Source organism: Colius striatus, chromosome 1 (genome assembly GCF_028858725.1).
Source record: "Colius striatus isolate bColStr4 chromosome 1, bColStr4.1.hap1, whole genome shotgun sequence".
Taxonomy (NCBI): Eukaryota; Metazoa; Chordata; class Aves; order Coliiformes; family Coliidae; genus Colius; species Colius striatus.
Window position 1 is genome coordinate 95,186,683 of NC_084759.1, and position 13,190 is coordinate 95,199,872.

Below are 13,190 nucleotides of genomic sequence, written 5' to 3' on the forward strand. Positions count from 1 at the left end.
AGTGACACTTCTACAGCTTTACAAGCAGCACAAGGATTTCACCTAGAGCTTGCAGCAGAACCTTTGACAACTATATGAAGCAACAAGGGTGGTTTAACATGTTCTTACTGCAGTTCTTTATTCTTTTAAATCAGGTCCTAAATATATACTCCTATGTACAGAAAAATAATTTCCCAAGGATGACCCTTATTTTAAAATATTTAAATGAACAAACAAAACTGGGTGCCTAATAAATGCTTTTGTTAGATTTACTCAGTATTTGACAACTACAACGTAGCTATGTTTTTATATTCTATATACAAATAATCACATATATATATATATATATAAAAGCTTGTCTTTAACTATAGATACATCAATATGCACATAGCACAAGAGCACTGGGGCTAAACAAATGGCAGGATACATGTGGAATGTACGTACAGAGCAAACCCCTTGAAGCTAAAGTGATTTAAGCCCCTTCCCAGCTTTTCTATGTTTCTAGGGTTTTGACTGCTGGATTTGAATAAACCAAAATATCACAGTGGCAAGCAGAGCAGTATGAAACTAGACAGCATTGTTGCAGTAAAGGTCTGGACTTGTCACATCTTCATGTTGAAAATATATTTAATAATATTACAAAAACCAGCATTATCCCCAGTGTTCTTCACCCCCCTAACCCTACTTACACGTAACAAAAAGTGATCTCTTTCTTTTTAAAGGGTAAAAAAATTGCAAAATGAACATTTAAAAAGTTCCCTAATAAAAACTTATGTTCAGAAAATATATAATAACTGCATGCCCCTAGAAAAAAAGGTTTGTAATTTATCAGTTATTTGGCTTAGCATCAGCTCAGCGACACGCTCTGTCTTCTAAGGTGCCCAAGGCAACTCACTGGCTGTGTGCAACCTTGCAGGGCTTTACAGGCTGCCGTCCTGCCAGCACTACACTTGGCAGGCTACTTGGTAGGGTCCGAGGACAAGGCCAGCCTCGTGTTTCTATAGTTGACAGTGCTTCCAAATAGCTTGAAATCTATAATCATTTTGATTTGCCAAGTAAATACAATTTTGATGAGTTTAATGGCTAAAACTACTTTTAGGAAGAGAAGGAAGAAAACAGATCCAGTTGCAAAGACCATAAACTACTTCTGGGGTTTTTTTCTTATTCTTGACTTTTTGTTTGATGCTCTACTGAGAATTTGCAGTCCTTCCAGAGCTTGCACCAGCTTAACAATGTAGGTTCTATGTTATTGAGGCCTTTTGAATTCCTCCATGTGTCCCCTGCGAAGCACCTGGCTGCCTTTGCCTATGCCTTTGCGTTGAATTGGGGCACCAATTAAAGTTAAGCATCTGCTGAAGTGCTTCCGTGAGCCAGGAGCTGCAGGGCTGCAGCACACATGGCAGCTGCCAGGTGATCCGTGAGGGGAAAGTCTGGAAAGGGGTCCCTAAAACAGCACTGTCTCACTCAGCTGAGCTGTGGGAGTTGGGGTTAAAGGGAAGGAAAGAGTCATGGGACTTAATTACTTACAGGACAGAAGCACCAGTTTCCTCACAAGATGTACACAGAAGAAAACCATTGTGGGATGGCCACAAAGCGAGGCAGTGAGATGTGTTTTCCAGTCACCTGCTGTGTTTGATCATGCACCTCAGCTGGTGTTTGGCCTGGAGGGAGCCAGGTGGGGAAACTCATGGCCAGCAGGGACCTGAAACATGAACTTCAACCCTAATGGCAACAAACCCAAGGCTATGGGCTCACAGCGTGGGCAGCGGCAGCCCAGGGCCTGGCACTGCTGGGAAGGACAGAACAGAGGAGTGCTCTGGGGCAGGCTGGACTCATGAAAGAGAGAGCTGAACCTGCCCTCATGACTTTCAGCTGCAGCTGATCAAGCACAGAGAAAAATGAGCTCAGGTGATTTCCCTGAGAGGATGGGCTGACTCCTGTTCACAGAGCAAAAATGCTCTGGAGGCAGATGGACAAGACCAGACTGATCCTCATCTCAATCAGAGCAGTGATGGAAAAGTCCTAAATAGGGAGGGAGAGGGGTGAAAGGACGGACACCCACTCTGCCAAAGTATAATGGCATTGCTGGCAAATCTTTTCTATGACTGTAGGCTGGGGCAACGTGACCTTTGAGAGACACAAAACTGGCACATTGATGCTGGTGCAGCCAATGCCCTGTATGGAAAGGGCATGTAGCTGTGTACCCCCTGGGTGGCCGTGAGGGCTGCCTGAATGGCACCAGGAAAGCAGAGCCTGACAGGAATGTTTAAAAGCCCGTGAAGTCCTTATGAAAGCATCTTGAAACAACACAGTGCTTAAGAGGTATATCTCAGAACATTGTTCCTGGAAAGAGGAGTGTAAGGGCTGTTACAAACACCAAAAAGCTCCTCTTCTGTAAGAAAAGTGTACGCAAACTCCTGCATCAATACCGAGATGTGCTAAACCCAGGCTGAGGACAAACACATAGCTTGTTATTCATCATTGATGTTATATGTTATGGATGCCTGAGGTCCTGAAAAATTGAAGTTCTGCTGTGAGACTGTGGATCTGATTTTAAACTAACACCCCATCGCCCCCAAAAAGGAAAAAAAAAGGGTCTTTTCTTTTCTTTGTCCTGTCCTGTCTGCAGCCACAATGTTGACATTCTGCCCGTTCCAACTACCAGCATCTTTCAAGAGTCATTTTAATAATGTCTAAACATGCTGTTCCTTTCCAGTTTCTGATCCACTAACTCGGTTCCACTCCAAGACTTAAAACCGAGGAAGCACTAGGGAGAAACACTATTTTCCTTGTTAAAATTAACGTTCCTAAGGGAAAAGTGCAATTCCCAGAGTTACAGCTGGGAAACTAAACTGTCAATGCAACTTTTCCATTGCATGCTTTCTCACAGCTGCACGCACACCTTTTTTTTTCTTGTCTTAGAGCCTTTTTCTCGCAGTTTACCCAAAGCATTGTTACTGTGGAGGCATTGGATACATTAAAAAGTGACAGTATTCTTTTTAGAAAGGCTCAATTGCCAGCCAAGGAGTTTGATGCTGAAGAATTACTTTTAAGCAAAACATCTCTAAAAAAGTAGAGGCTGCTAAAAGGTAGAAGTGAAACCCCATCTGGAGTGCCAGTCCCAGTGCCCCATGTACCCGTTCAATCTCACCAATGCCTCATTTAAAGGCTGAGTAAAGGAGAGACCTTGTACTCAGCCTTTCTTACAAGGATGAATTTTACCAAAGCGAATGCAGACAAGCCAGTCCCAGAACTTCACCATATGTAGGTTTACAACCTCTGCGTTTTAGTGAGGATGCTTATCTGCATGAATCCACTTTTTCAGTCCAAAATGCCACCAGGTATTACCTAGGTTTCAATTTTGTTGTCATAGTTGCTTTGCACAACATTAGGGAAAGTTTACACACATCTTGATGGGGCTGTAAGGTACACTGTTTTATGAATTGATATCCAGAGATCAATAATCAGCCTCTGAAAAAAACAGGGTCTACATAAATACAGGTATTCCATACTGGTAGCACAGAGCAGCAGAGTTTGGCCTGACCAGCCGCCATGTGGCACTCGTAAGAGAACAGCTCGACCTTCATACCCTGTGGTAATGCCAGCTGGCTTTCTAAATACAAAGAGATACAGAACTCCCTAGGTATTGCTATGTGCCTCTCCCTTCTGCAGACTCTACAGAACACAAGTGGTATTTAAACAAGCCTAAGAGAGCTGGTATTTTCTTCTAGGAAAGCACTAGCAGTGATACAGTTATTGAGTTTCTTTTTTTACAGTAAGAGGCCGGAGCCTTTACAGCATAAGTCCTGGATGCACAGGAGGTCTATGCAGCTACAGTGGGTAGGAAAGCAGAAACCTGCAGCACAGGCAGCCACAATGTTACACAAAGTGATGTGCAAGACTGTAGCATTCCTGAACAGGCCAAAACCAAGCAGGAGTCAATGGTCTTCTAAGAACTTATGGCCAACCATGGTGAAAAGCAGTTCTGTCTGGGAAGTCACCAGTGCCGATGTGCCACAGAGCGCTGAGAGCAAGCGAATGAGCAAATGGTGACATTCCAACGCACAGTTGTCTGGTTCTGAGGGTATATTATATACACACTCTGTCCTCGATGCACAGGGATTAGGACAAGCTTCCTCTTTAGGATTAGACCGATTACAAGGGATTCATTAGATATCCGTGAGCTGAACCTCAGCCTTTCATCGTCATCGAGTTTGCATAACTCCTGTTGGCATTAAAGGGAGTTACAGTCGCTGTGCATCGAGGGGAAGCAGGAAATCACGAGTGATGGTGGTAGGGAGGGAGCTCAGCTCTGTCACAGTTGTCCAAAACGGTGCAAACATACACAGCCACAACAAGGGTCACAATCTAAGAGGAGCCCCTGCAGCTAAGGGTCCCTCCCCAGGGCCCAATACTGGTTGAGTCTCAGGGAAAGGAGCAGCTCCTGGAAAACCTGGCCAGGATTTCTGCAAGATGCCCACGGTCTTTTTTTTGTCCTGTTTGTCTATTCAGCTGTTACTGTAATTTGTGCTGGTGCAATGGTACCCTTAAAAAGTGGTGCTACTTTTTAAACACTGAAATGAATTTTCAGCGTATTCACAGCTACTGAGTAAAATTAGGACAGCGATAAAAGGTTAGACAATGACATTTAATGTTACTCCATTAATAGATTTTATCACTTTTTTTTATCCTACCACAACAATGTGTATTTTCATATACATTATATTTAATAAAATGTATTGATATGGAATTAGGAAAGCATGGGTTTAGTACTATTTACATATCTTAATTGAAACAATTCTCTTAACAACATCGAAAAATAGAAACTTAAAAGTTCTCTTAATCGTGTTTTCGGCCAGTTAGTGGTAAACAAATGCATGCCTAGGAAGTTAACGCTCCCTCTAAAATGTGGTCAGTTGAAAGTTTCTAACTAAAATGTGTATCTCTGTTTTGTTTCAAAAAATACATAAGTATGTCTGTCATTTCTGATACAAAATTCTACACTATCTTCAATAAATAAATAATAAAGCGATTCTGAAAAGTATGAAATGTAAACTTTGTTGTCCCTCCAACATACTTTTTGTGGTTTTTTTTTCTTTTTTCCCCGTTGCTTGAAACATTACAGTGGTCTTTTAGGAAATTATAATACACAGACACTTCCCAGCACAGTTTACACTTATTACCATACTGTATCTACCTATCCGTTATGAATATATCCTAATTTCCTAGAGGAAATCAATAAGACTTGTAGTGCTAGAGAACACCGCCTCTACAGGAAAGGTGGAAACCAGTACTGAAAGGACATGCAAGGAACACCAAAACCTAACAACAACAAGAACGTTCACATGCTAATGAAACGGGCTGACACCTCCCATTCGGAAATAGGGTCCTTACAAAAATACCAGTGTATGCATGACAGGTCATGAACAAAATGAATCCAAGCAGAACAAAGAGGAATTTTTACTCTTTAGGGGGTCTATTCTCTCTCTCTGAGTCCAGACTCGGCAAAGCACTTACCCAGGTGCTTACTGAAACGAGAGGTAAATGCGTGCTTAAAACCAGCTGCTTTGCCAAACAGGGAAAGTTTGCTGGATGTGTGGTGTTTAAACGGACACGTGAGCCCTGGCCTTCCCCTCAGATGACAAAGGCTGTGCTTTGGGGTTACCCACTCCACACCACCACAAGCACCCTGTTACGGTTGCGGCAGGCATCGCCACCACCCAACCTGGGACTGCCCCCACTCGCCACACACACCTCTGCGGGCTACAGTGTGACACTGCCCTGGACTCAGTAACACAGTGCCACACACAGGCACGGCACAGTGTAGGAACCGGTCACCACTGATTGCTTTGCAACTCTGTGGGCTGGAAATTAGCTTCCTGAGCTAGAGCCATGATTTTTTTTCCTTCCCTGCTGTGGCTGGGATCATTCATCTGCCGTCACACGGTCAAGCAGCAGTAGTAAAGGGGTACTGGAGTGGTATAGCACAACACGCAGCAGGGCTCTACGTTTAATCCTTCAGTCACTGTTCCAACATTTACAGTCTTATAGAAAACACCAACTTCCAAAGGTACCGAGTGGGTGGACGCTTCTGGAGTGCAATTCATCTCTGTGCTGAAGGCCTGTACGTGACTTATTTTCGGGGCAACATGAGTCATGAAGTGGTATGTTAATAGAATTTTCTCTGTTTATAGATATATTTATTTTTTAAGTCTTTTCAGTACCATCGTGAAGATCTTCAAAGACCTTACTGTGTAACTGCTCCTTCCTCTCACGTTACATTTACACACCACTTTGCTGAGCAATAGGCACAGAAATCCTTAAGGGGGAAAACCCTGCAGAAAGCCTCCAAAACATACCAACATTGCCGTCTTCATGTAAATTTAAGAGTAGGGTAACTGGAGCAAGCACAACCATCTATGTGGTCTGCCAGCCTTTCAGACTGGAGCACAGCAACCAACTAGGTTATTTCACAAACCCAGGAAACTAACGTCAAGTTCCACATAGAGATATTGAGGGAGGTCTCCCCACTAAACTGGGATTCATTTTTCAGTGAGAATTATCAAGGCACAAAGATGCTCCTGTTTGCTTTGATAACCCTCTTATGTGTGAAGGGCAAGCAGTAGTTTCATACCACACCAGTAAGGATTTTGTGACAGCTTCTGCAGACACCTATTGCAGTGAACTCAGACTGAAAGAAAACATTGGTCCCTTTCCTTCTAAGGCTCATCGAACAATTGCAGGTCTAGTCGGACGACTATTTCTCCTGTTGGAACTTCATGCAGAAGGAGACATTTTGTAACTGGTCCCTTTGAACCCTGATCCTTCTTAATGTCTGCCACACGGATCTCTGTTCTGCCCAAAAAGTCTGAAATGCAAAAAGACAGCATGCTCAGAAATGACACAACTTTCTCATGTTGCCATAAAATGCTATTTTACTGAAGGAACTAAACTTCCATTTAGATGCAACAAGAGGAGAAAACAGGTCTGCAGTCCAATTATATTTTTGCCAGGCCGAAGGCTGCCAATTTGCATAGAAGGGGATTTTAGCTAGATCCTACTAGGCTGCAGCAGCCATCCTATAGAAGTAAACAGTCTCCTAAGTGGAAAAATCCACTGCGTAATTCACAGCTGCCTTTATTCAGTAGCTTTTTATGATATATTAGAAAAGAGGCACTGCTGTACTGTTCAAACTGAGTGTGAAGCCCTCTGGAGATGACAGACCCAAGCAGCACATCATGCTAGCAACAAGCTCAATGTGCCAGCTGGTGCAGGCCACTTGAATGACAGTCCTATCCAAATACTTCCTGAGAGATTATGACTCCAAAATACCCTCATCAAAGCTCCACATGTTTATCCCAGGTTATGAAATATGAATGGCTTGGGAATCCTGTGTTCATTTCTGCAAATTACAGTAACTTGGAAAACGTTTCTCTTCCTCCTGCATTAGTCTATCCATTTGAAAACAAACAGCATCCAGAGTTTTTTAAAGACTCAGCAGAACTGCAACAACACTTTAGTTGTTTTGAAGCTGCACAAGAAAAGAAACCCCTCAAAAACCAGAGACAGCTTGATTCTTTTTGCACTGATACTATCATAACTCTGCTGGGGAGTGAGTGTGAGTAGGCTTCCAATATGCAAAGGGATTCAACATTTGGGTTGGAAGTAGATGATCTTTAAAGGTCCCTTCTAATCCAAACCATTCTCTGATTCTATGATTTACCTGAGTGGGCAGCACCTCTTCAAAACGGGAGACTTGAAAATACCCTGGGAAGGGCAGCAGCCCCCTACGTACCATCTGGGGAGAACTGGTCCCTCTCGAAGACTGTAATGCAGAGCACGTCCTGCTCGAGGTCTTTGATAAAGAACTGGCAGTTGGAGTTCCACTTTGGGTTGAGGGTGTCCTGTATCGTCTTGGTGATGTGGCACTGAGAGCCCATCGTCACCTCACAATATGGGTTACTCTTCCCTGGGGTGATGGAGACAAACAGAAAAGAGTAATTGCATTTTCAGCTGTGTGACCTTCCTCCTATAGCCATCGGTCGGGGGAAAGACTGTGGCCTCACTTCCATTATAATATATAAACAGGGTCACAGTTCTGCAAGGTGCTGAGCACCTTCCACTCCTCATTTCAGAACTTCGCGGCTTACAACCTCTCGTGATATGGCTTACACGATGGAAACCAAGTTGATCTGAGACAAATGCTTAATGCAGCACAACTGTGTGACTACTACTGAACTACACAGCTGCATATCTCAAGTTCATTAAAACTGCTTCATTAAACCAACCTGTGTTTTGGGCAGAACCTCTTTCAAAGTTAGTCTGTCACATACAAATGTCTTCTTCATAGAGCATATTATGAAAAACTCAAGGCACTTACCATGGGACCTGCAAGGTTTTAGTTCAATGCCTTCAACAATATTCACCATCAACCTCCCAATGCCTGTTGCTCTTTGCGAGCGAACTGTGGGGAAACAGGAGAGAGAAAAGTTGTTGAAGTATTTTCCTGCCCACGGACTTTTCTGCAAAAGATGAGATCCTCACATGCCATGCCCTACCTAAATAGGCCTTTTCCCTCTTCTTCTTTTCAGTCTCTATGTAAAGTTCTGAAGCAGCTTTGATCTTCTGAACCCAGGCAGTCCTTCAGAAGGAAAAGAGACCAAAAAAAGTTGCAAAATACTATTTCCATTTTTCCCCCTCTGGAGCACAGAAGACAAAAGTAAAGCTTTCCCTCCAGCCCAGCCAAGGCTATGGCCCCATCACAGCCTCTGCTACACTGTCTGCCTGGAAGAGATCTTACTGGAATTTATAACACTTGAAGAAATGCACCCATCCCAAGATAGCAGATCCCACCACACAAAGAAAGCTTCAGAGAATCACAAGCAGGAGGAAATTGGTGAGAAACCAAAAGGTATGGATAACAGGTCTGCTTTTACCAAGCCTTTTGCTTTATTGTCATAAACTAACTTCTTGTAGCCAGTAGACACAAGACAGCTAAGTTGCAAAGGTGGCCACTTTTCTTAATCCCTAAGGTTTCATACCAAAATCCTTCTGAGCCTTGGGACACATGAAGCATAACTCAGGGAGCATACAGATGATAAACGATCATGGGTTCCATACTGACCCTTCTGGGGAATCATTTGTACTTAAGAGACTGAGTGGTAAGATTGACAGAAAAAAATCATGGAAGAATGGGTACCAAGGGGCCTCAAGGGTTTAGAAGAATTGCTGTGACATATAAGGGAGCCTGAGACCTGAGCCAAGGCAAAATGAAACAATTTAAAGTTGTGGATCCGTGGCTGAATTCAAAATGAAGAGCTGTTGTTCTATAGGGCCTTGCAGCTACTTACACTGGCCTGGATTTGGATCTGAACACTCACCTGTATTCTGCACAGACAGTTGTTCAAGAAAACACTTAAGGACAATTCTGTCTTACAGCTCAGCCCTAAGTGGTAAACGGCAGCTTCAGAAGTATACCAAGCCTTTGATCATAATGGTCTTTTAAGATTAAACAGGCAAATTAATCACTCAGTGATGCTAATGTTTTATTTCTGTTGCTCTTAGTTAAAAGCAAGTGAATTATGAAAACCTGAGGTATCTCACCTAAAATGCTGCATTTACTTAGTAAGCAATTCTGGCACACAAGAAAGTCAAAGGCTGTATCCTGTGTAAGTAAAGGCATTTGACTCCAGCAGACAAATTCAGATGCAGTTCCTGTGTGCTGTCTCTATAGTGAACTGAGAGGCAGGCACCTCCAGAGGGCATGCAGTATGTGAAGATCTGTCTCTTTCCACTGATGGTTCAGCCTAGTGTGCATAAGCATCTCCCTGAAGTTCCTGGAGCCAGGTAGGGTGAATGTGGTTCAGAGCTCAGATGTTTCTGACTACTGCTGTGAGAGCTTTGATGCAGAACAGATAATTATTAGAGTCTGATTGGTGCCACAGATTCTAAGTTGGAAAGGCTATGTCAATACTCATTGCCAAGGGACTATCCATGATGCCTGTGGGGACAGATGGCATCCCAAAGGATAAATGGTATCCATAGAAATATGGGTTTTTGCAAGAAAAACTAGGTGTATAAATAATAGTAAATAACTTTGTCAGGTAGGCAGGGAACAAAGATGGTTTATACATTTTTATGCATCAGAAATTTCAGGGGCCATACATTTGCAAGTTGGCGTAACACAATGTCTATACTATGGGGAAGGGGGTTGCTGCACTTTCAGCTTTCATGTTTAACAAAAAATATCTTTCAACACATTACTTTTGTCCAGAGAAACTTTTCCAGTACAAATCAGTATAATCCTGTCTCCATAAGCTTGCCAGAGATTAAAGTCATCACTTGAGACTTGGAGGTTGTTGTTTCTTTGATTGTTTCAGTCTCAACTGAACCAGACTAGAACTCACTGAGGTTTAGTTTGGTAGTTTTTTGCTTCAAGTTCTAATTGTGACCTGTTCCTCAACCTCATTCAACATACAACCATCCAAATGATTGCACTGGCATAAACAGATGTTAACAGAAGAAGACAAGACTGCTTCTTTTGGCTTCCTTATGCCAACATAAAACGTTGTCAAATATATCAGCCCTCCTCACCATTTCACTGTTGGCCTTATCAGAATTCAGAAAACACCATTATTTCTTCCTCCTTTTTATATGCTGAGTATCATGGTATTCTCAAGCAGAAGGAAGTCTCCATTCTTGTAAAATAAACTGCTTGGAGAATGCTAAGCATGTGTACATCATATACATTTGCAGCAGACTTTTCAAGTTATGTACTAGTATGGCCTATGCAGGTACTTACCTTTCATTAATGCTTTCAGCCCGGAGCGTATAGACTCTATCAATGTGGGAGATATGGAAGATGGGCTCATCTCCAGAAGGGTCTGTGGGCAATTTTACTAGTACCTCATTTAGAAAAATGGGCTGTAAAACATTAGGCAAAGCTGTAGTTCTACCACACAATATCCCAACAGATGCATTCAACACAGAGCAATTTACAACAGGTTTATCTTTGTGCCTGCAGTGTCTTTCTCCTCCTGCCTGCCTCCCCATCTTTCTTCAGATGTATCATTAAAAAAAATTCTTATTATCAAAGATATAAGTTCTTTCAGAGTCTGAGAACACTTCTCCTGAAGTAAGTAAACAGCCTTATGAAACATAGCAATCCCTACTTTCCCACAAAGAGCAGAAAACGCTACTCACCCCATCACTCCCTCATACACGTGACCTCTTGTTGAAGAGCTTGTTTTAGCATGACTTCAAAAAGCATCTTTTCTTATCTTTCTAAAGCAAACAATCAGCTTTCACACCATCAGTCCCTGGCATACTCAGCCTATGCCACGGCTTTCAAGTCTCTTCTATATAAAAGGCTACTTCCCACACACCGAGTTTGGGAGTTGCTGCCTGCTCTACGCACTGTTAGCGTATAACCCTCTCAGTGACCGTCTAAGAGTGCTACTTACAGTTTTGTACATTTTGTATTGCAGATTAGACTTGGGGCTGAAGACCTTGTCTGTGCCAGATGAGCCAAGAGGTTTTATGATCTGAGTTAGGAGGAGGAAATCGTTGAACAGAAAGCCATACAGTTCCTTGTTACTCTTGGCTTTATAGAGTTTCCCACTGTGCAGAAACTTGCGTGGTCCCAAGCAGTTTGTAACAGAATTAAATACGAGTTGCTGCGAAAAGTAGAAGAAGAACAACAACGCACTGTATAAAGTAAAACAATCGAGGTTCCCCTGAAAGAGATCAAATATAGTTTTGAGTCCTGACATTGATCTCAGTTTGTGTCACAGGGATGATGAGCAATGTCTCTGCCTTGAGCATGATAAGCAGTGCAAGTCACTGAAAGGTTACTCTAAGGCAGCACATGAGCTGCACGGGGCATGGCCTGGACAGTCAGGGAGAAGCCAGAAGCACTTGTGCCTCCTTTCCAGTTTCTCTGCCACGCGCATGCATCTCTGTGAGTGGAACTGAGCTGATGACGACTTGTCCTGGATTAGCACTAGCTATGCAAACGACTTTTCCAAATGCTGAGCTTTCTTAACAAGGTCTGGATTTCTTGTGTTGGAATTTCAACCCAATGAAACACATCAAAGAAATTCCAGATAGCCTTTCTAACCTGGAGTTAGAAGACAGCTGCCAACCACTAGCTGCAGCCGGCAGAATTTAAGACTCATCTGGAGGTTGTTACCAGATGAGTAGAGGCTTGCCCTTTCCTAAAGTTTCCTCCTCAGGTTTATTTTCACTAGGTAATGGTAATAGTTCTTGCCATCCTAGTTGGGTGGGTAGCTAGAGCTGGAGTGGTTCCTTTTACAGATTAGAAGCATCTCAGACAGAAAACTGGGAGAAAGCTGCCACAGATTCAAGGCTGCTGCTACTGGTGTTACTGTGTCAGCAAGCAGCCAGCTGGTCTTTCAGGTAATATTTTTGGCATTCTAGGGGCAGACATCATCCATGGAAGACAAAAACAGCCATCTTCCTTCAGGCAGTAGTTGTAAGACAGCTGAATGTGTCTTTGACCCTTCTGTCATTGCCATACAAGTCTCTCCTTTGAAACAGATTTCCTAACACAAACAACTTTTTCTTTCCGGTTTATAAACCAAACAGTTTTATTTTGTAGAACTGAAAACTCAATGCATACTTTGAAAATCCCACTGTGATCTGTCTGCCTCTATTGTCTTCACCAATAATAGGGAGACCATCAAAATATCTTTCATCACTTTGTGGGACATCCTGATACAACATTTTCATTATAATTTCAGTACAGAAACTTAACACGTTACCCTTGAACATAGTATGAGAGGCAATGAATCTTTCTGTAAAGTCTTGAGAGAGACTCAATCAGTATTCTTGAGGTTTCAAAATGCATACAATATTTTTAGCACTTTTTTTTTGTTTTTTTCTGTAATGAGTTTTAAAGCACTCCAGGATGGTCGAGTATAGCTTCAGGATGAGGCACAGCAGTAAAGGAACCACCGTACTATAAAGAGCTAAGAAAAAGTTGTGCTTAAAAGTTGCAGCGTTGAACCTGGTACTAGCCCAGAGCCAGGCAACAAAAGCAGCATTTATCATAGAGAAGGCAATAATAACACGAGCACAGCAAAAGGGATCACGTGCAGGAGTGAAAGGGAGCCAAAGAAAGATGAAAACAAAAGTCTGAAGGTTATATGACTTGATTAATTACACTGTTTGTCCCCTGCTGCAGTGCCATA

General features: G+C 42.6%; 1 protein-coding gene across 3 annotated transcripts in view; it reads right to left on the reverse strand.

Annotated features, from left to right (window-relative positions):
• Positions 1-955: 955 nt before the first annotated feature.
• Positions 956-13,190, reverse strand: part of ITSN1 (intersectin 1) — a 139,587-nt gene continuing 127,352 nt past the window's right edge. For 2 of the 3 annotated variants that reach the window (XM_062001429.1, XM_062001413.1), the window contains 6 exons: positions 11,442-11,714; positions 10,781-10,902; positions 8,538-8,620; positions 8,360-8,443; positions 7,775-7,948; positions 956-6,847 (listed from right to left, as the gene is read on the reverse strand). In XM_062001429.1, the coding sequence (XP_061857413.1) occupies positions 6,699-6,847; positions 7,775-7,948; positions 8,360-8,443; positions 8,538-8,620; positions 10,781-10,902; positions 11,442-11,714 (885 nt within the window). In that variant the 3' untranslated portion in view covers positions 956-6,698. The remainder of the gene's footprint in view (positions 6,848-7,774; positions 7,949-8,359; positions 8,444-8,537; positions 8,621-10,780; positions 10,903-11,441; positions 11,715-13,190) is intronic. The other variant, XM_062001421.1, reaches the window with a different exon arrangement.